The sequence below is a fragment of the Mustela nivalis genome (genome assembly GCF_964662115.1).
Source record: "Mustela nivalis genome assembly, chromosome: 6".
NCBI classification, from domain to species: domain Eukaryota; kingdom Metazoa; phylum Chordata; class Mammalia; order Carnivora; family Mustelidae; genus Mustela; species Mustela nivalis.
In genome coordinates this window covers 44,579,369-44,600,492 of record NC_139025.1, presented here as the reverse complement: position 1 = coordinate 44,600,492, position 21,124 = coordinate 44,579,369, and the positions used below count along the sequence as shown (strand labels likewise).

General features: G+C 37.2%; 1 protein-coding gene across 2 annotated transcripts in view; it reads right to left on the bottom strand.

Moving 5' to 3' along the window:
• Positions 1 to 346: 346 nt before the first annotated feature.
• The window catches only part of GCH1 (GTP cyclohydrolase 1), a 48,042-nt gene continuing 27,264 nt past the window's right edge, over positions 347 to 21,124 (bottom strand). Inside the window, exons 3-6 of one of the 2 annotated variants that reach the window (XM_082735108.1) lie at positions 16,454 to 16,509; positions 4,384 to 4,415; positions 3,388 to 3,472; positions 2,141 to 2,449 (exon numbers count right to left, since the gene is read on the bottom strand). In XM_082735108.1, coding sequence (XP_082591234.1) covers positions 2,323 to 2,449; positions 3,388 to 3,472; positions 4,384 to 4,415; positions 16,454 to 16,509 — 300 coding nt within the window. In that variant the 3' untranslated portion in view covers positions 2,141 to 2,322. Of the gene's footprint in view, positions 2,450 to 3,387; positions 3,473 to 4,383; positions 4,416 to 16,453; positions 16,510 to 21,124 lie in introns of both variants that reach the window. The other variant, XM_082735109.1, reaches the window with a different exon arrangement.

The following is a 21,124-nucleotide window of genomic DNA, read 5'->3' as shown; positions in this document are numbered from 1 at the left end:
GATTTAGGATAACAGAGGCATGAGGGCCACTCAGATTCCTCACTCTTACCCCAGACCTCCTCGTCCCTTACCAGCCAGAGGGTGAGAACCGTAATAGCCAAACCAAATACCAAAGGAAGACAGAGAACCCCAGGTTAATTTCTGCCACTACTGGGATTTACATTCTAATAGCTTGATGACCATCAGGGAAACCCTTATGATGGGTATCTTTGGTAAATTAAAATAATCTAATTTATTGGCATATTTATACAAATGGTTCAAAAAGAAACTACTTCCACAAGAAACTAAGTTATAACACTTTAATAATTTCAATAGAACCAACTTCAGGAACAGATACACACACACATTAAATTCAAACAATTTAATTGAACAGTGTACTTAAATGCATCAACTTTTTAAAAATCTCCAAAATGGAGTCGAGGCCATGGATATGAAAAGGTAATTCTGAAGTACTACAGACTAGAGTAAAACAGACAAGGTTATTACTTTGTATTTACCAATAAGACGACAGCCTGCAGATACATTAGACCTTTATGAGAACATTTCCAGGCAATGTTAGAACAGAGACTCATTAAAAAGAAATACAATTGATCTCAGAAAGATGAATTTATAGCTAACAATTTCTTTGGTCCTCCAAGTCACATCTGTTTTTACTTTAAAATACCAAACATGAATAGAGTGTTTAATTCTACTTCTAAGTGTCTATTAAGCAGGATAATGTTTATATCACATTTGATTTTAAAGAGAACGCAAAATAAATTACCACTGTATTTCAGAAACTCCATAGAAAAATATAGGAAATAGACGTAGGGAAGTTTAAAAAACAAACAAACAAACAAACAAAAACAACACTTCTGCCACCTTGTCCGCATCCTAAGGTAAATGACATCAAAATGGCAGAGGCAGGACTACCAAAGTTAGAGTAATCACTGTAGTTAGTTCTTCTTAAGGTAATAGCATAAATTTGAAGGATACAATGTCAACCAAATAAGAGACTTTTCCATGGAATGACTGTAGCTTTGTTTATACAGGGAGTTGGGTTTGGTTTTTGTTTGTTTTAATTTGGCCTACACTGCCCCAGTGGAGGAAATTTTAAGTAGTCATTAATAAGGCAACAGCTTCCTGGACAAAAAGACTTGTGTATCACTTGAACAGTTACACCGAGGACGAGACCCATATGAAGCACAAGAGGAACCAGTATGGGGCTTCTAATAATTTCCAGTAATTCCAGAAAATTATAGAGCATTTTCACAGATACCAACAATGCAGCTTTCATTGAACATTGGTTATCACTCACAGTGCAGTCCACAGTTAGTTCATTCTGCATGCTTTCCTCTACACAGAAGCTATGTTTCTGCAGACCTGAAGTGATGAGCATTTTCAAAAGTTTCTGGAAATACTTAGAAAAATATTTGTTAAGGTAAAAAAAAAAATGTTTTGTGACATCTCCAAGGAATACACAAAGTAAGCTTGCAAGAAACTCTTACGTGTGAGGACTAGTTATTTGCAGGGTCAGTACTGAAGTCTCATAAAATAATGGCTTTTTAAAAAAGGCAAAGGTATCTATACTCTAAGTGGTGTGATATTCTCATCAAGGCACAGAGAGTTAAATGTCTAAATCCCTGTAAGTTCACATGAGAATACACTTGTAAACAATAGGAACTAATTCCCTGTACTTGAATTTAAAAAAGAATGGAAAATAGAAATGCCTTTTTAACTCACAAAATCAAAAACATAGATATTCCACCACCTTCCTTTGGTGACTAACGTCACAGCTGGAGAGTCAAAAAATAAATATATAAAAATTAAAGTGCCCTGGCAGTTTCATAAATTTGACTAAAGTGAAGCCTGTTGGACTCTGAGTTTGCAGAGCAATGCTGCACAGTGTACAAAAATTCTTTTAAGCACTACACCATTTTTGTTTGGGGAAGGAAAAAAATAGTATTGGTCATAGTTTTCCCCCATTCCCAACATTCCTATGCTTAGGAACCCAGTTACCATAGTATTTGAACAAAATACTTGAATTTTTATTCCTTCCCAGCACCCTCAAGGTTATCCAAATGGCAGTGGTTTTGTACATGTAACTTACACGATGGGCAGTTTCTTTGATAGTTACCACTAAAAGGTGGCAAGAAGAAAGTAGAGGTCTCACCCCTTTGCTAATTATTTTTATTTGATTTGCTATAAATAATTATTAAACACCATTAGTGACAAGGAATAACGTTCACGTCTGAAACAATTGAAAATGCAATGTACAAACAATTAAGACCAAACAATGCTACTAGTGGCACAATCCTCAAAGCACATGACACACGCTGAAGTTCAGCTCTTAATGAGAGTTAGAAACTCTTCCCGAGTCTTTGGGTCTTCCCGGAACACACCCAACATCGTGCTGGTCACAGTTTTGCTGTTCATTTTCTGTACCCCTCGCATTACCATACACATGTGTCTACAAAACAAGACAACAGAGGTGGCTTAAAGGAATAGACAGTTACTGGTTTGGTTTTTGAAGTCAAAAGCAGCTCCCCAAATTAAATCTGGTTATATTGAGTTCACCGCTACCAACTGTACCCAAAGGTCACTTCTTGGACAAACGTGACCTAAAATGTTTTATTTATGTTTCTTAGTTCCACGGCTCTCATTCTCAGCAGTGGTTGAATCTTTGATGCATCTAGCAGAAGGGGAAACAGGGGAAATTTCTCCCTAGGTGAAAATAATACAAGGGGTCCATAGAGATAAAACAACTTTGGTATAAAAAGCAATTCAGAATTCTCACTTGCTCCATCTGTAAGACCCTAAGAGCACAATCTTAGCTTAGGTATTTGGAGAAATACTGAAGTATGTGGTATCACCAGGCAGAATCTAGAGAACAGTGGCCCCAGTGCACGTGAGCAAACTGGGGGAGCTAGATGGCGAGCACAATACAAAGCTCACGCCCTGTCAGAAGAATGGATAAGATTTGTGCAATTCTCGCAATTCATTCTAACTTAAAGAAGTGTCTTCAGATGCCCTTTATACCCAGTTTTTGCTCCATTTTTAAAAACGTGTGACAAAATATTAGGAAAAGTCTGCTTGGAGCAATGAAGAGCTAAAGAAGAAATCAAGAGAAGACATAAAATGCTTCTGGTTGCACACATCACTCCGCTTAGGCTGATGACTCCCGACATGGCCACCAGCCCCACAGAAAACAAAACAAAACCAGTCTCCCATCTGGTTCCTGTATTGGCCACACAGTCAATGCAAGAGGTCAAGAAAGCTTCAGGTCGGAGGCAGAAAACATGACAGTGTAAATGATGTGGCATCACGAGGTGCTGAAAAAACTGAGCAACACTAAATACCACTTCCAGGCACCACAAGGACAATTGTTAAGGGCAAGCGTGGACTTACGTGGCTTCCACCACCACCCCGACTCCAGCAGGCCGCAAGGCTTCTGTGATTGCTACGGCAATTTGTTTCGTCAGCCGCTCTTGAACTGTGGGGGTGACAAGAGGCTCCGTTGAAGAGTCTGACACAAACAGCAGTCTTGAGAATATTTGTTATCTCTAGAATATTTGAAATCTTAAAAAGCAGACTTCTGTGAGGCTTCAGAACCCAGATGCACCAGTTCTTACAGGTCTGCTTTGTCTATGGCCCACAGGAGGCCGCTGTTCAATTCCCTCACCTGCAGATCCAGTACTGAAGAGCGTTTGGCACCTCCACAGAAAACGGGTGCGAGCGACAACTGTCCCAGGCGTGCAGGAAGACCAACTGATAATGAGCTCCTCCGCACAGATGAATAAATCGCTCGCAACAGGATTAACAGAGACACTAAACCCAATTATTGAACTGTACATGGAACTCAAAGCCAACAATCTAACCTAAACAATGCGGTCCCTGTGCTGAATAAACAGCTCGTCTTTAAAGACATATAAAGAGTGTTCACTGCAGCATTGTGTTTATTTAAAAACTGACAAAAATCTGCAAATGTCTATTAGAGCAGGGACCGGTTAAATCAAGTCCCAGCACAGCTGGACAATGGAATGCTAAACAGCCAGCAAAATGAATGAGATAGTTACATGCATGTAGGAAAAAAAAAAATGTTTGATTTGTTAAGTGGAAAAAAAAAAATAGGGGGAAAAAAAAGGCCATTACATACAATATGAGCCCATTAAAAAATGTAATATATTGATTTTAAAATGTTGGTAGACACACAAAATATGAAGGAATATGCAAATACAACAATGATTTCTTCTGGAGGCCTGAAACACTGCAGACTTCCCCTTTCTATATTATATTCCTATGAGGTTTTAAGTCATATGTATTACATGTGAAATAAGAACAACAAAAAATACTTTTTCCTTAAGAAGAAAATGTTTTTCTGTAAATAAAAGTTTAAAAGTTTACCTTGTAATCGTCTACTATAGATTTCTACAATCCTAGAAAAGAAAGAATTGTTTTAGTTAATCATAAATTTGTTTGAAAAATGGAATTGGCTTCCTCAAAGGGCCAAAAGGACTTTATTGAAGAAATCGTAGGGTGTGGGCAGGAGATCACTGCTTCTAAGAGGAAGAAAGATACAAAAACTACATGGAAATGAGAAGAGGGAGGGTCTTGAGGAAACCACCAAGAGTGACACAGAGTGCTAGTACCCTATGTCTCCAAAGAGAAAGAGAATTACAAGAATATTCACTAAGGCTGGGGTGCCCGGGTGGCTCAGTGGGTTAAAGCTTCTGCCTTCGGCTCAGGTCATGATCCCAGGGTCCCAGGATCGAGCCCCGCATCAGGCTCTCTGCTCAGTGGGGAGCCTGTTTCCCCCCCTCTCTCTGTCTGTCTCTCTGCCTACTGTGATCTTTCTCTCTGTGTCAAGTAAATAAATAAAATCTTAAAAAAAAAAAAAAGAATATTCACTAAGGAAAAACACAGTGATTTTAGAGCTCCCAAGTCATCAATTTTAGACCAAGTCTCAAGTGTTCTAATTAGTCATATTGTTTAACCAGAGCTTAAAGTTCAAGTTAAAAATAAAAAGTCTATTTGTTAATTAATAGCAGGCCATTGTCAGCTACTGTACCCACTAAACCTATTAGGGTAATCGGATTAGGACTGAACAGACTTCTTCAGACATCTCTTTATAAGCTACGTCTATATAAGCACTCTGTATGATTAATTCCCCAAAATAAGAGCCTCCTGATCTTGGCTTCTAACACAATCTGTCAAGTGACAGATTTCCCCCTTTTAACACCTTTCACTCTAATTGTGAAATGTAAAGATGGTCACATGAATTACATATTTGAGGATAACAATTCACATTAAGGATTTTTTTCTTAAAAATTGGCCTTCTAGTCATGAATTTGGACTCAATTTAAGGATCACTTCACCGAGGAGGCATTTTTCAGCTCTTCCTCTGCACCCCCCTCCATATGGTGCTCAGATAAAATTACAAAGTTGCTCCTTTATACTCATTATAACCAATAAAGTCAGTAACAGATACTGTGGCCTGTTTACCACTCAAACTGAAGGCAGGATGCATTCTGACTCTTCTTGTTTCTAGGAGATTTATAACGTTGAATGAATACAATTATATATTTTTAATTTTGAATAAAAAGCTGAAGAAGGATACTGTTCAAGCTCCTGGATAAGAAATATGTCTTATTTCTTCTGAGTCAAATCTCTATTATATTACTTTTTATAGTTTTCCAGGTAATTAATTTCTGTTGTATGACCAGGAGATGTCATTGATTTAAAAATTAGTAATATCTTTTTTTTTCTCATAGTCATCATTTCCTTCTCTAGAGTAGAATTTCAGGTACAACATTAGATAACATTGGCAATAGTGGACACCCATATTTTGCTCTATACTTTAACAGGAATGTCTGTAACATTTTACTATTATCCATGATACCTATTTCTTGTAGACAGCCACTCTCACACCAAAGGAAGGCCATTCACACATATCATTATTGAGTGCCTTCTACATATATGATTATGGGATAAACAGGATCCCTATGCTCAGAGTTTATAATCTATTCCTGGTTTATTCAGTTTTCCAAGAAAGCAGAAGGCATTGAAATTTTGTCTTCTCAGCACTAAAGATAATTATATTGCTGAATTTAAAAAACAAAACAAAACAAAAAAACAAAAAAGCCCCCCAAACCTCAATTTTGCCCTCTTTCTTGAAGATAATGTGTTTAGAGGTATTTGTTGGAAATAGAATTCTAATTTGACACTAACATTCGTCTGCCTTTTAATATTGACATTGGCAAATAATCGTCAGTCTAATTGCTATTACTTTGTAGGTTATGTTTTCTATGAAGCTGCTTTTATGATATTTCAGTATGTGCACTGATCCCCAGTAGGTGGGGATTTAATTTTTTTATCCTGTTCAGGATTCATTAGGGTTCCTAAATCTGAAGACTGATTTTTTTGCATGTGCTCCAGAAACGTTTTTAGTCATCACCTTCTCTAATACTGCACCTACTCCATGGCCTCTGTTACCTCCAGGAATTTCAATTAAGGACATAATAGAGCTGCTCAGTCTTCCACATCTCTCACATTCTGACCCATATATTCCCCTGAGCTCTGAACACAATTGCTTCAGACCTTTCTTCCAGTTCACTAATTTTGGCTGTGTCTAACCTGCTATCTATCGATCTGTATTTATTTGTATTTATTTATTGGAGAGAGAAAAAGAGTGCACGAACCTAAGGAGAGGCAAAAGGAGAGAGAGAATCCTCAAGCAGACACCCCACTGAGTGTGGAGCTGGACTTGATCCCAAGACCCTGAGATCATGACCTGAGCCAAAGTCAAGAGTCTGCTTAACTGCCTGAGCCATCCAGGCGCCCTTCAGGATTATTATATTCTAACATATTTGTTGTATGTTCTGTATGTGTTAGCACCAGCCTCTGTCCTCTTTGACCATTTGTTTCAGCTGACTCTGCCTCATGGTGGCCTTTCTTTTACTTTTGGTGAATTCATGCTCCTTAGAATATCATTTGTGGGGGGGCGCCAGGGTGGCTCAGTGGGTTAAAGCCTCTGCTTCGGCTCAGGTCATGATCCCAGGGTCCTGGGATCGAGCCCCGAATCGGGCTCTCTGCTCGGCAGGGAGCTGCTTCCTTCTCTCTCTCTCTCTGCCTGCCTCTCTGCCTACTTGTGATCTCTCTCTGTCAAATAAACAAATAAAATCTTAAAAAAAAAAAAAAAAGAATATCATTTGTGGGAATTCTCTGAAGTCAAAATAAAAGTGCATCAGAAAAAGAGCACTTGTTTCTGCTAATTGCTAAAAGGCTACCTCCTTGGAAACATTTTAAATTAAATTACTGCCCTGGGTGTTCTGAGGACCACCCATGGTGATATGAATTCTGAACCTAAACCCTTGTGAATATATGGCTATGGGTTCTTTTTCCTGCTCTTCCCAGAACAAAGCTAACAGGTAATATCTCTTCCAATTTGGGGTTGAATAGGGAGGACAGAACCCTACCTTTGACTCCAGTGGCAGCTAATTTTTGTAAATTCTTACTGGAATTTCCCCCAATGTTTGAAATGTTCATACACTATAACTTTGTATGTTATCCTAGGAGGGATATCATTACCATCTAGTTGACCACGGTCCCAGAATCAGTAGTTCTTAATTTTAATCTAAGCCATTTCTGTATTCTTAGACTAAATCTCCCTGGGTCATGATGGAAAGAGTACTTGTGCCTGCTAAAGTAGGAATTGATATTTGGAATTCTTCAACTATATTAATAAGTGGGATTGGTCTATCATCTTTTTAGATGCTAGTTTTATCAGACTTTCATCAGGGATATACAGCTTCATCAAATTAATGGTGTAGCTTTTCAGGTTTTTCCATGCTCTTGAAAAATTTATACAACACTGGAATTAGTGGTTACTTGGAAGTTGTCTCTTAAATTGACCATCCACCCCCTTCCCTCCCACCCCACTCCTAACATTAATTTGACTTTTTCCAATGGTTACTAATTTATCCAAGTTTTCCAACTCTTGGTTCATTCCCTTCTCTCTCCAACTTTTTAAACTAATTCATAAAGATTGAAAGTTCCTAAAAACATATTTTTAGTTACACAGCCTCTCATTTCTAGATGTATTTCTTCGTCAATCAGACCACTAAGCAATCTATGATATGTGATATTTTGGATTTATGTTTTCTGTTCTTTTTAAATTTTTATAATTTAATCATTTTATTTTTCTTTCTTCTTTCCCATTTGTCCTATTAAGTTTGGTTTTTCTTTAAAAAATATTGAAGTTTAGTTTACTTGTTGGGTTTCTTATTCAATAATGAAAGCATTTGTGGCTATAAACTTATCTCCAAAGCACAGGGGTTTTTTTATTTTAAAATTTTTGAAATATCATTTTAATAATTTAATTAAATTTTAATTTAATTTAATTTAATTTTAATCAATTATACCTTTAATGAGCTATACTTGACAAAGATTGTAAAGATAAAGAGGTATAATTGTAAAGATAAAAGGCATAATTGACAAAGATTATAAAGTATACATTCTGATCTAATATATGTATACATTGTGAAAAAAATCCCCCATCTAGTTAATGAATATACCCATCACCTCACATATTTATCTCCCCCACCCCACCCTAGTGAAAATAATAAACACTGAAGTAGAGCTATCTCTTTAATATCCTATCTTCACTTCCTCAAGATATATACCCAGAATTAGGATTGCTGGATCATATGTCAGTTCTAGTCTTAATTTTTTGAAGAATCACCATACTGTTTTCCATAGTGGCTGCACCAATTTATATTTCCACCTACAGTGTACAGGGTTCCCTTTCTTCCACAGCCTCACTGACACTTACATCTTATCTTTTTTATAGTACTGCAGTAGTAGTTGTGCAATGATATCTCATGGTGGTTTTGATTTGCATTTCCTTAATGATTAATGAAACTGAGCACCTTTTCATGTACGTGTTGCCCATCTGTATATATTCTTTGGGAAAATGTCATTCAGTTCCTCTGCCCATTTGGATCAATTCTTTGCTATTAAGTTGTATGAGTTCTTTATATTTTTTGCACATTAACCCCTTACCAGATATGTGATTTGTAAATACTTTCTCCCTTCTGTAGGTTGCCTTTTTATTTTGTTGATGGTTTCCTTTGTTATGAAGAAACATTTTAGTTTGATGTAGTCTCGCTTGTTTATATTTTATTTTGTTGCTTTTATGTTTGGTGTCAAATTATCACCAAGACTAATGTCAAGGATCTTACCCCCTATGTTTTCTTCTAGTTTTATAGTTTAAGGTCTTATATTCAATCCCTTTTAAGTGGATTTTTGTGTAAAGTATAAGAAGGGAGTCTAGTTTTCACAACATAATTTTTAAAGTTTTATTTATTTTTAAGTTTTATTTATTTGAGAGAAAGCAAGCAAGCACACAAGCAGGGAGAGTGGCAGGCAGAGGGAGAAGCAGGCTCCCCACTAATTGGGGAGCCTGATGCGGGAATGGATCCTAGGACCCTGGGCTCATGACCTTACCTGAAGGCAGATGCTTAACCGACTGAGCCACACATGCCCCAAGTTTATTTTTTAGTAATCTCTACACTGAACGTGGGGCTCAAACTCATGAACCTGAGTCGACTACATCAGCTTAGTCACACACTCTACTGACTGGGCCAGCCAGGTGCTCCCCAACACCATTTACTGAAGATACTATCCTTTCCCTATTCTTTCTTTGTCATAAATTAATTGGCCATAAATGCGTGGGTTTATTTCTGAGCTTTCTATTCCATTCCACTGGTCTATGTATCTATTTATATGGCAATGCCATTCTATTTTTATTACTATAGCTTTGTAATTTAGTTTGAAATTAGAAAGTGTGAAATCTCCAGTTTTTACGGTTTTTCTCAAGATGGCTTTGACTATTTGGGGTTCTTTGTGGTTCTATACAAATTTTAAGAGTGTTTTTTCTATTTCTGTGAAAAATGCTATTGAAATTTTGAGGGGGATTGCACTGAATCTGTAGATATCTTTAGGTAGTATAGACAATTAAACAATATTCATTCTTCTAATCCAAAAACATGAGATATTTATTTTTATCTTCTTCAGTTTTTCTCATTAATGTCTTCAAGTTTTCAGTATACAGATCTTCCACCTGTTTGGTAAAATTTATTTCTAGGTATTGGTGCAATTGTAATTGGATTATTTTCTTAATTTCTCTGACAACTTGTTGTTTAATGTATTGAAATACAATTAACTTTTGCATATTAATTTGTATCCCTTAACTGCATTTATTAGTTCTAACAGTTTTTTGATGGAGTCTTTAGGGTTTTCTATATATAATATCATGTCATCTACAAATATAGTTTTCCCTCTTCCTTTCTGATCTAGATGCTTCATTTTTGTCTAACTACTCTGGCTAGTATTTCTGATGCTATATTGAATAGAAGTGGTGAGAGAGGGTATCCTTGTCTTGTTCCTGATATTAGCTGAAAGCTTTTCATTATTGGTATGATGTTAGCTGTGGGCTTCTCACATATGGCTTTTATTATATTAAGGCACATTGCCTTTATATCTAGTTTATGGGGAATTTTCACGTGACTGGGTGTTAAATTTTGCCAAATGTTTCTCTACATCTATTGAGATTATTGTATCATTTTTATCCTTCATTTTGTTAATGTGGTTTATCACTGATTGATTTGCAGATATTGAAATATCCTTGTGTCCCTGCAATAAATTCCAGTGGATCATAATGTATGATCCTTTTAAAGTATTGTTGAATTCAGTTTGCAATATTTTGTTGAGAATTTTTACATATATGTCCATCAGAGATATTGACTTGTAATTTTCTTGCAGTTTCCTTTCTGTTTTGATATCGGGTTTAATACTGACCTCGAGAAATGAGTTTGAAAGTATTCCCTTCTATTTTTTAGAAGAATTTGAGGAGGATTGGTATTAGTTTTTTACTTCGAATTATATACACTGGCATACAGTGTTTGCCTTACAATGATTGTCATATCAAAGGAATTTAAAAACTTTAACTTTCAAAAAGCTAGTTTTTAAAAACAGTTTTGTATTAATTTCTAGTTTTCTTGTTATACAATAGCCTGTTCACTTTTTTTTTTTTAACTCTAAGTCTGTCTTTTGGCCAAAATCCTATTACTCTGCTTTGTATAACCTTTTGTCTGCCCCAATCGAAGGCTGAGAGGTAATTAGTGTTTCACTCATTTCTTTCAGGTTTGTCAGTTTGTCTATGCATTTAGCCCAGTTTCTGTTTTCTGTTTTAAACCAATCTGACCCCCCCCCCCAAAAATCCATGACCACTTTTATTATACAAACTTCCTCAATATAAGAGGGCCAACCCAGTCTCCTTTGATAAACTTTTTTTTATTTTTAACTTTTATAATTTTTTTTAATAAAAGGGACATGCTTAGGTATTGGATTTAACCACAGGTATTGGATTTAACCCAGTAGACGTCTTATTGGACTTGCCCACTTATTGGTCTTATAAAATCTATGCCGGGTCCTCTGCTTCCTGTATTGCATTACACTTCCTCTCCTCTTCTTCCTCCTCCAGTAGCTAGGAAAGTAATGTGGTAACTCCTTTGTGGGTGGATGGTATAATCTAACCCTTGCAAATCTTAATGGTATTTTTGATGCCTTCATATAACTTGACTTGTCACCAAGCTGCAAATTCTCACCTATGGTCATAGCAAAGAGCAAAACGCAGCAGCAGGTAGAGGTGGATCACAGTGGGACTTGTAGGCTAAAGTAAGGAGTTTGAACTTTATCTTAAAAGGTATGGGGAGCTACAAAGGAGCAGCATCATCAAATCCACACTTTGGAAAGTACATCCTAGCAATGTACGAGAGCAGCTTTAAAGACACTGAGAAATTAGAATCAAAGAGGAGTTCAGAGAATTATAATCCAGAAAGAACATAAGTAAGGTCCAACAGAGAGTGGCTGCAAGGAGAGTGAGAAGGCGGCATGGTAACAGGAAGGAACTGGGGGTGCTGCAGGAGGTCAGTGAGGATACAATGGCAAGGGATGGATTCCTCCCCACTCCTTGCACCAAATGCATTCCAGATGGAATGAAGATTTAAATATAAAAGTAAGGCCATAAAAATAAACCAAAAACATGAGTTTATGACTACATAAAAGTTTTAAAACTTCTTTGTGGAAAAATTGTATTTTAAAACAAAACCAGAAGACAAATGACAAGCCTGGAAAAATTATTGGCAGCACCTGACCTAACTGGTTTAACATTCAAAGAGCTCATACAAATCAGTAATAAAAAAACAAGCAGTACAATGGGAAAATTAGCAAAGGTTAACTAAAAGCAGGAAGCTTCTATAAAGATTCAAATTCTATTAAAGAAATGCAAGTTTTAAAAGTGTGCATTAAAACACTAGGTACCCCTTTCCACTGACCAGTTTAGCGAAGACTGAAAAGTGTGATGAAACACAGTGTTGGCAGAAGTGGAGAAACAAACACCAGTTGACCACATAAACGGATACGCTTTTCTTTGTAGAGCAATTTGACAACATCAAAAATTCAGCTACCCTGAACCCAGCAATTTAATTTCCATAATTTACAATATGCAAAACATGTTCATGAAAGTATTTTCCTCTTTTCTGACAATAGTCTCAAAGTATAAGGTATACTTCTATCAAAGACTGGTTAAATGAATTATATTGAACAATTAAAGAGATATATGTGGTCATTAAAATGGACTCAGACTTTTGGGATCTCCAAGGGATTTCAAAGTTTTTTAATTAAAAAAAACAAACTAGGGGCACCTGGCATGTGACTCTTGATCTTGGGATGTGAGTCTGAGCCCCATGATGGAATTATTTTTAAAAAATTAAAAATTAAAAAACAAGAAACATAAGGTTGTAGTACAGAATGTGGGTATGAGCTCCCTTTTTTGCTGTTTAGTTTTGCTAATTTTAAAAAGCTCCACGTTTGTGTTTGCAAAGAAATTTTCCAGAAGGACAATCTCCAGTCAAGAGACAAGAAATCTCTAGTTTTAACTATGGGGAATGGAAATAGAAAGGAAGGCTTTCCCTTTACTCACTCATTCCTATTTAAGCTTGATTGGTAAGTATGTTACATTTATAATAAAAGAGGAAAAAAGAATGTTCTTGTAATCTAATACCCACCCTATCTTTCCAACTATCTTACATTCATCCCTGCCTAAATCTCTTAGTTCTATCAATTAATCAGCTCCCCATTCACTGGAATATGCCTTGTGCCTACCCTCTTATTTGCTTTTGCTTATTATGTATTAACCTAAAGGAATTTCTCTTCCATTTAGAATTCTGCTCAGTCTTCCACTCTCAGTCTCTTCAACCCTGCCACACCACAGTCGTCTTAGCTCCTCTGAACTTGAAGCTCCAAACCAGGAATCTCAGTGGTACCTGCTGCCTTGTACTGTCCACCCTCCTTGACGACAGTGGCTGTGTCCTCTCTAGCAGTCACTGTAGCTGACACAATACCCTTTCACAGTAGATGCTCAATTGGCAGATGAACATGGCTACCCTGAGGCACTTCAGTTCTATATTCAAGATTTAATTATGTTCACTCAGTTATTCTAAGGCAAAAAAAGGAAGATATACTTAATGGATTTTCAGTAACAAAAGGACCTTTTTCTTAAAAATAACATTTTATTTTATTTTTTAAAAGATTTATTTAAGTAATCTCTACACCCAACACAGGGGTCAATCGAACTCATGATACTGAGATCAAGAGTCACATGCTCCTCCAACTGAGCCAGCCAGGGACCCCAACAAAAGGAATTTCTATTCAAACTGCATTTACTCTGGACTTCTACTAGAGTTAAACCAGATCAACTCACTTCTGGCATTTTCTTGTTACTTAAGGCTTTACTGTTTGATATTTGACTTCCCTGGCACTGAAAGGTCATTCGTTCAAAGGCAAGCATATAACAAACTTCACATACAAGATTAAAATGAGCAGTGAAGTTTTGCTAAGAAATCCAGCTTTCTTTATTACTCTTCATTTCCTAAATATTCCTACTTCTTATAAGAAATAAGCGGTTGGATAAAATCTTAGCCTCCTTTCCTGTTTAATACACCCTTCAGTCAATTTTTTTTTTACAAATATCTGAAAGTAACATACACTCTGTACTTTGGTTTAGTGTTCCTTTTTTTAAAGTTTTAATCCCATTAGCATAAGGACAAATCCCTATGCTAATAATCAACTCCTTTGTATTGTTTCATAAAAGCTTAATTATTGGAGATCTTCCCACTTCCCTAGGAAAGGAAGTAACCAAAGATTATTCCTTTCTACCCCTAAATTACCATTTATTCCAAGGTCTCACTGGATTACTCAAGAATCCATTTCCATAAAGTATTACCCATGGTCTACACAGTGTGGTCTTCTAGAGAAGGCTACTTATATTAAGACCAAGGCCTAATATGGTCTATCAAGCTTCCTTATAATCTGGAAACTATCCACAACCAACCTCTCACATATGGACAGTGTGTTAAAAGCATCAGCGGTGCCAGAATTTCTACATAGGAAAGGCAGAGGTTAGCAATCTTGCAGGAAAGGAGCATACCATGGGGCTGGGGCTGGCCTGGAGCTAGGTTTACACAGCAACCACACTGACTTCACTCAGACTGCGTCTTATAAAACAGCAAGAATAACCAATTTTAGTAAAGATGCTTCCATTCACTGTTGACATTACTTTATTTATTATTTAGGAGTACATTGTTAGGGAGGGGGTTGCTAATAGAAATTATAGTGGGATTATTTCCCCCCATCACCACCAATACCCTTTTTTCAGCCACCCCTTGGTGCTGCCGCTGGGTACAGATCACTGAAAAGCAGCAAGATGTTTCTGTATTTGTGTAAAGAGCCTTTCTTCAGTGCAGCAATTACAGCCATGAGATAAAAACATCTTTTCATGGTACCAAGTAGCCCTGTCTGATGGAGAAAGTGCTGAGCAGGCATGAGGTCAGAAACTAGGGAACTTAAATGGCTCTCTTCTACCTACTCTCTCTTTAATTCGTAGAGGAAATGAGTGAGAAAGCGGAAGTGAAAACAAAGTAAAAAGAAAAGCTGTGGAGAGCAGCTGTCAGATTGGCAGGGTGGTTTTTACAGATTCCAGCACAGAACTGAAAAAGATCTGGACCACCATTTCAGGACTGTAGTGAATCCTAATGTCTAAGTGAAGAAGCAGGAACCCATCAGAGCCATAGGATAGTTAGTCGGTCACCAAGACTCATTTATTCCAATTTTGATACAGTCACTACACCCTCAAATTATCCACACCTTGCTTGGTTTATTTTAAGGGGCAAGGGACACTTGACTATATTTTCATCACCTGTTCCCTCATTTTGTTCTTTTTTCTTTAACATTTTATTTTTCTTTAAGATTTTATTTATTTATTTGAGAGAGAAAGTGAGTGAGAGTGCACGTGAGAGACAGAGCTCAAGCAGAGGGAGCGAGAGGGAGAAGTAGGCTCCCCGCTGAGCAGGGAGCCTGAGGTGGGGCTTGATCTGAGGACACCGGGATCAGGACCTGAGCTGAAGGCAGACGCTTAACCAAATGAGCCACCCAGGCACCTCTCCCTCATTTGGTTCTTAATTCTCTCCACACATACACATATACCTCCCATCATTTGCCCATACCTAGGACTCACTAACTCCATACAAAAAAATTACAAAAAAGAACATTTAGGGGCAATAAAGAATTGGTGACTGAACCTAGCAGAGATATATGAACACTGATCCTCAAGTTGATCTCCACTTAAATACAGATGATTGTATTTATCCATTACTTCTCCCTCCTAAGGTTGAAATAAAAATAGGAGCAAAGGAAGTTTTTAAAAGGCATGAACCCACAGAATAAAGAATGGAAAAGGAGACTGTAGTAGAAAAGAAAGAAATAGGAGAGTAAGTACTGTTTGGGAATATTGCTGAGAAAGCCAAGAAAGGCACAGTACAATCATGGTCTGCAGAGGTAAAGAAACCAGAAGTGAATGAATGGCCCTGTAGGACCCCCCAAGAGATACCTGGAGAAACCCAGATGCAGTGGAAGACAGGGTTGAGACCCCAGTAGTAGTCTGATTAAAAGTCTGAAAACAGGGTAGTGCAATTAGATCCCTGCACAGATTTCCTTTTCCTACCCGCTAGCTAAACCACCCTTAAATATGGGGGCTGGACTGAACGTACCCTTGGATCCTTTCCAGTTGAGAAAGGTCCTGCAGAGAAAGGTATGAGGTAAAACTTTTTAAGGAAAACACCAATGTGTTGGTGGAAGAGGAGTGGGAGGTGGGGGAGGAAGGCAGGGAGGGCTGAAAAGAAAAGGGATTTGTGTTTCAGGTCCTCCAAATAGGTTTGTCTCTGCAACTGTAAATTTTAAGTAGCATTGGGACTTCCAGGTTAGAGCCACACCAGTCAAGAAAGCCTTATGAGATTCTTGCCATATAGGGACAGGTCCTACAAATCTGTTTTCCTATTCACCACACAGTCATACTTACCTCGCAAGTTTGCTGAGGCCAAGGACTTGCTTGTTGGGAAGATAACCAATGTGGACCTTCAAAGAAGAGACAGAAATCATGAGAAATCATGAGTGAAAATCCAGTGCTTCTTTGTAACAAAATAAGGAAATAAGGAAACATAATACAGTATATGCACTATGTAATTCAACACAAGGAAAATGTATCCTTAAGATACCTATATTAAGACTTAGAAAATGAAGAACTTACAAAAGCATTTAGAAAATTACATATATGCAGTAAAAGAAAAAATATACATGAATGTTAATGAAATGGCAAATTTGAAATACAGTCATGGTATTTCCTGGTGAAGTTAAACTCTTCATATAGTTCTTCAAGTCCTTCTTCCATTGAGGGGACACACTCTAGTATCCTGTAGCAACATTAAAATATAGCCAGGAAATCATCCTTTATTTTTTTTTAAAGATTTTATTTATTTTGAGAGAGAGAGAGTATGAGCGGGGGGAGGGACAGAGGAAGAGGGAGAGAGAGAATCTCCAGCAGACTCAGTGGTGAACGTGGAGCCAGACACAGGGCTTGATTCCACAACCCTGAGATCATGACCTGAGCCAAAATCAAGAGTTGGTGTCTCATTGACTGAGCCACTCCGGAACCCCAGGATAGCTTCCTTTAAATGGCTGAAACTGTAACTATAAATACTGCCATTCCACCTTAAAAACCCCACCCTGTTGCACAGAAAGAGGGTTTCCATACTCTCTGTCATGATGGGTGGCCTCATTTCCAAGCTGCTGGAGAACACTATCTTCCTGATGGGAGATAAAGGACACAGATACAAATGTGACTCATCAAGACCTGGACCTTAAGACCTAAGCTCTTACAGGACATACATAACGCCAAGCCAATTCTGTAATCTTAAAAGTCACTAACTAATACCTCCTATGTCCATGTTACCTCTCTTCGAGCCATGTATCAATTATAAGATATCATTAGTTCTAAAAAGCCTAGGAAAGTAAATGGTAATTTGCAGGCTATCAATTAGCCTAATATAAAATCACAGATTCATTTGCATCATGGTTTGCCAGCATTTGTTGCATTTGTTCAGCTAATATTTATTATATATGTGAATAATCGATCTAGTAGTTATTAGTAACTTTTCATCTATTAGCACTTTGCTTTGAGAGTTTGAGAATAATAATTCATCACCTTCCTGGTCAGCAGAAGGGGAAAATGAAGTAGCACCTGAACACCGGGTATTTCAAAGAAAAAAAAGAGTTAAAACTTTCCGACAGAACTTAGAGCTTCTGTACCAACTTGAAATTTTTATACTTTTATGCAAAACCACCCTTTATTGCTTGTACTATTTTTTATCTTTCTGAAGATCCTAAGTCACTTAAATGTCAATTATAGAAAATCCTCATTGAATAATATATTTTTTAAAAAGTTAACAAGACAAACACAGAGATAATCATAGCAGAAGGTAACAGGATATAGTGGTGAGAGACTGAGTACAGACCAAGTCCTAGGTCTAGCCCCAACCAAATCACTAACTCCCTCTGTCCTCTTGGATAAGTCATAGGCTTTCTGGGCCTAAATTCCCCATTTACAATAAAAGGTAATAAGATAAGCTCAAAGGTGCCCTCCTTGAAAAAACGAAGCCCTGATGTCACGTGGCTGGCATGATTAATTGTGGGATTGCCAATCAGTGCATACCTCTTGATGAGATGAAATACAGAGCCTTCAGCAACCCCATGAACTACTCTTATCAAAAATGTTTAGCCTTAATCTTAGGAAGTTTTGGATCTAGTCTAGTTTATAGGAAATCCAGAGGCTGAATGGAACAAATCCAGAAGGCGGGACACTCTACAGGACAACCAGCACCGTCTCTTCAGTAAGAGAATGTGGATATGGGAGGGGGGAACTATTTTAGAATAAGAGACTTAAGAAGCGTAACAACCCAAAGCAATACAAATGTGTGACTCTTATTTGGATTCTGGTTTATTTATTTATTTTTTAAAACATTTTATTTTTAAGTAATTTCTACACTCAACATGGGACTCAAACTTACAACCCTGAGATCAAGAGTCACATGCTCTAACGAGCTGAGCCAGCCAGGTGCCCTTGGATCCTGGTTTAAACAAACCAACAGTAAGACAGTTGAGACAACTGTAGAAAGGTAAATATAAGGGTTAGTTACTAGATGCTATTTAGGAATTACTTTTTTTTTTTTTAAGATTTTATTTATTTATTTGACAGACAGAGATCACAAGTAGGCAGAGAGGCAGGCAGAGAAAGGAGGAAGCAGGCTCCCTGCTGAGCAGAGAGCCCTATGCGGGACTCGATCCCAGGACCCTGAGATCATGACCCGAGCCGAAGACAGAGGTTTAATCCACTGAGCTACCCAGGTGCCCCAGGAATTACTTTTATTTATGGTAGTGCTAATGTGGATAAGAAAATATTTTAGAAATGTGTATTAATAATTTAAAAAAAAATGTGGGGGCACCTGGGTGGCTCAGTGGGTTAAAGCCTTTGCCTTAGGCTCAGGTTATGATCCCAGGGTCCTGGGACTGAGCCCCACATCGGGCTCTCTGCTCAGCAGGGAGTCTGCTTCCCTTCCTCTCTCTCTGCCTGCCTCTCTGCCTACTTGTGATCTCTGTCAAATAAATAAAAAAATCTTTAAAAAAAAAGAAATGTGTATTAATAATTAGTGATGAGGAGTCATGCTGTGTACAACATACTTTATATTCTCTTATATGTTGAAAATTTTACTGCTAACTTTTCAGGCTGATAGATCAGAGTTACATTTCCTTAAAAATGCTTATCTTTTACAGACACATACTAGAAGAAGATATGGGAAAAAATAATATCATATCTAGGATTTTCTCCAAAATAGTCCAGTGGGAACTTATGTATAACAAGATTGGCCCTTTATCGATAACTATTGAAGTTGGTTTTAGGAAACATGGAACTTTATCATACTAGTCTTTCCATTCTTACATATGTTTGAACTTTTCTGTTATAAGAGGTTTAAAAAAGAGAGATACCACTATATCCGTATGAAAATATTAAAAAGACTGAAAGTGCCAAGTGTTGGCAAGGATGACAAGTGACTGAGACTCACCCACCTTAGAGTATGAAGTCTAAAGTGGTACAACTACTTTGGAAAACTCAAGTCAGTAATTATTAAATTGGATATGCATATATCCATGACCCTGTCAGTCTACTCCTAGGTATATTCCTAACAGAAATGCATGTACATATGCACTCGAAGAATGCTGATATCAGTATTGTTTGTAATAAGAGAGGGAGAGACGGGGGGGGACAATGTAAATACCTATCAAGAACAGAATAAATTGTGATGTTTGTACAATGAAATAAAATATAGCAATGAAAATAACCTACAATGACAGGTAATAATATCAGTGACTTTTACAATGTGGAACAACAACAACCAAAAAAAGCCAGACACAAAAGATGTCATGCTATAGATTCTTACCACTTATGAGTTGAAAACAAGCAAAAACACTATAGTGTTTGAAATTGATATACTGGTTACCCATGGGGACAAGGGATGGGTTAGGGATTAAAAAGGGCACAAAATGTGGGCACCTGGGTGGCTCAGTGGGTTAAGCCACTGCCTTCGGCTCAGGTCATGATCTCAGGGTCCTGGGATCGAGGCCCGCATCGGGCTCTCTGCTCAGCAGGGAGCCTGCTTCCCTCTCTCTCTCTCTGCCTGCCTCTCCATCTACTTGTGATTTCTCTCTGTCAAATAAATAAATAAAATCTTTAAAAAAAAAAAAGGCACAAAATGACCTTGCAGGATAGTAATAATATTCTAGTTCTCCACCTACAAAGCAGTAAGGAATACCTTTATTAATTTGTGGATTTTTCTATGTTTCACTTTATTAAAGTGAGAAAATAAAATACTTTTAACAAAAAAAGTGACACAAATGTTAACATATTAAATTTAGGTGATGGGTATATATATACTCATAACACTTTTTCCTGTAAGTCTTCTGTTTAAACACTATTAATAAAAAGTCAAAATAAAATAAAATTATAATGGGGGCTAAGGACAGCACTACTCTTGGTCTTAAATCCACATGTTTTCAAAGAGATGTTTAAGTAAAACAAGCTAGATAACATTATCTAGTTTACATTAGATTCATTTTTCCTAATACAGACAAGGTTGAAAACAAATCAAATCCACTAATACCTCTACCACAAGAAATTCTGAATCATTGCTGCTCATGCCCTATTACACAAAAGTAAACCTTGGATCAAACACTGTTTCGTCAAAATAAAGAGCAAAGGTTTTCAGAGCCTGTAGCAACTACCTAGAAAAAAAAATGAAACTTGAATCTCATTATTTTAACCTATTAACTCGGTATTTACTATGAAATGTTTGCCCTGCGGACTTTCTGCTACTTTGTTTTTGTTTTGTTAGTTTTTTTTTTTTTTCCCTCCAAGATTTTATTTATTTATTTGACTGAGCACAGGCAGGCAGAGGGAGAGGAAGAAACAGGCTCCCAGATATGGGGCTTGATCCCAGGATGCCGGGGGTCATGACCTGAGCCAAAGGCAGGTGCTTAACCAAATGAGCCATACAGGTGCCCCTTGTTTGGTTAGCTTCAAACTATTAGATTAGACAAGTTGATAAAGGGTAAATATTTTTGTGTAACTCTACATATCTGG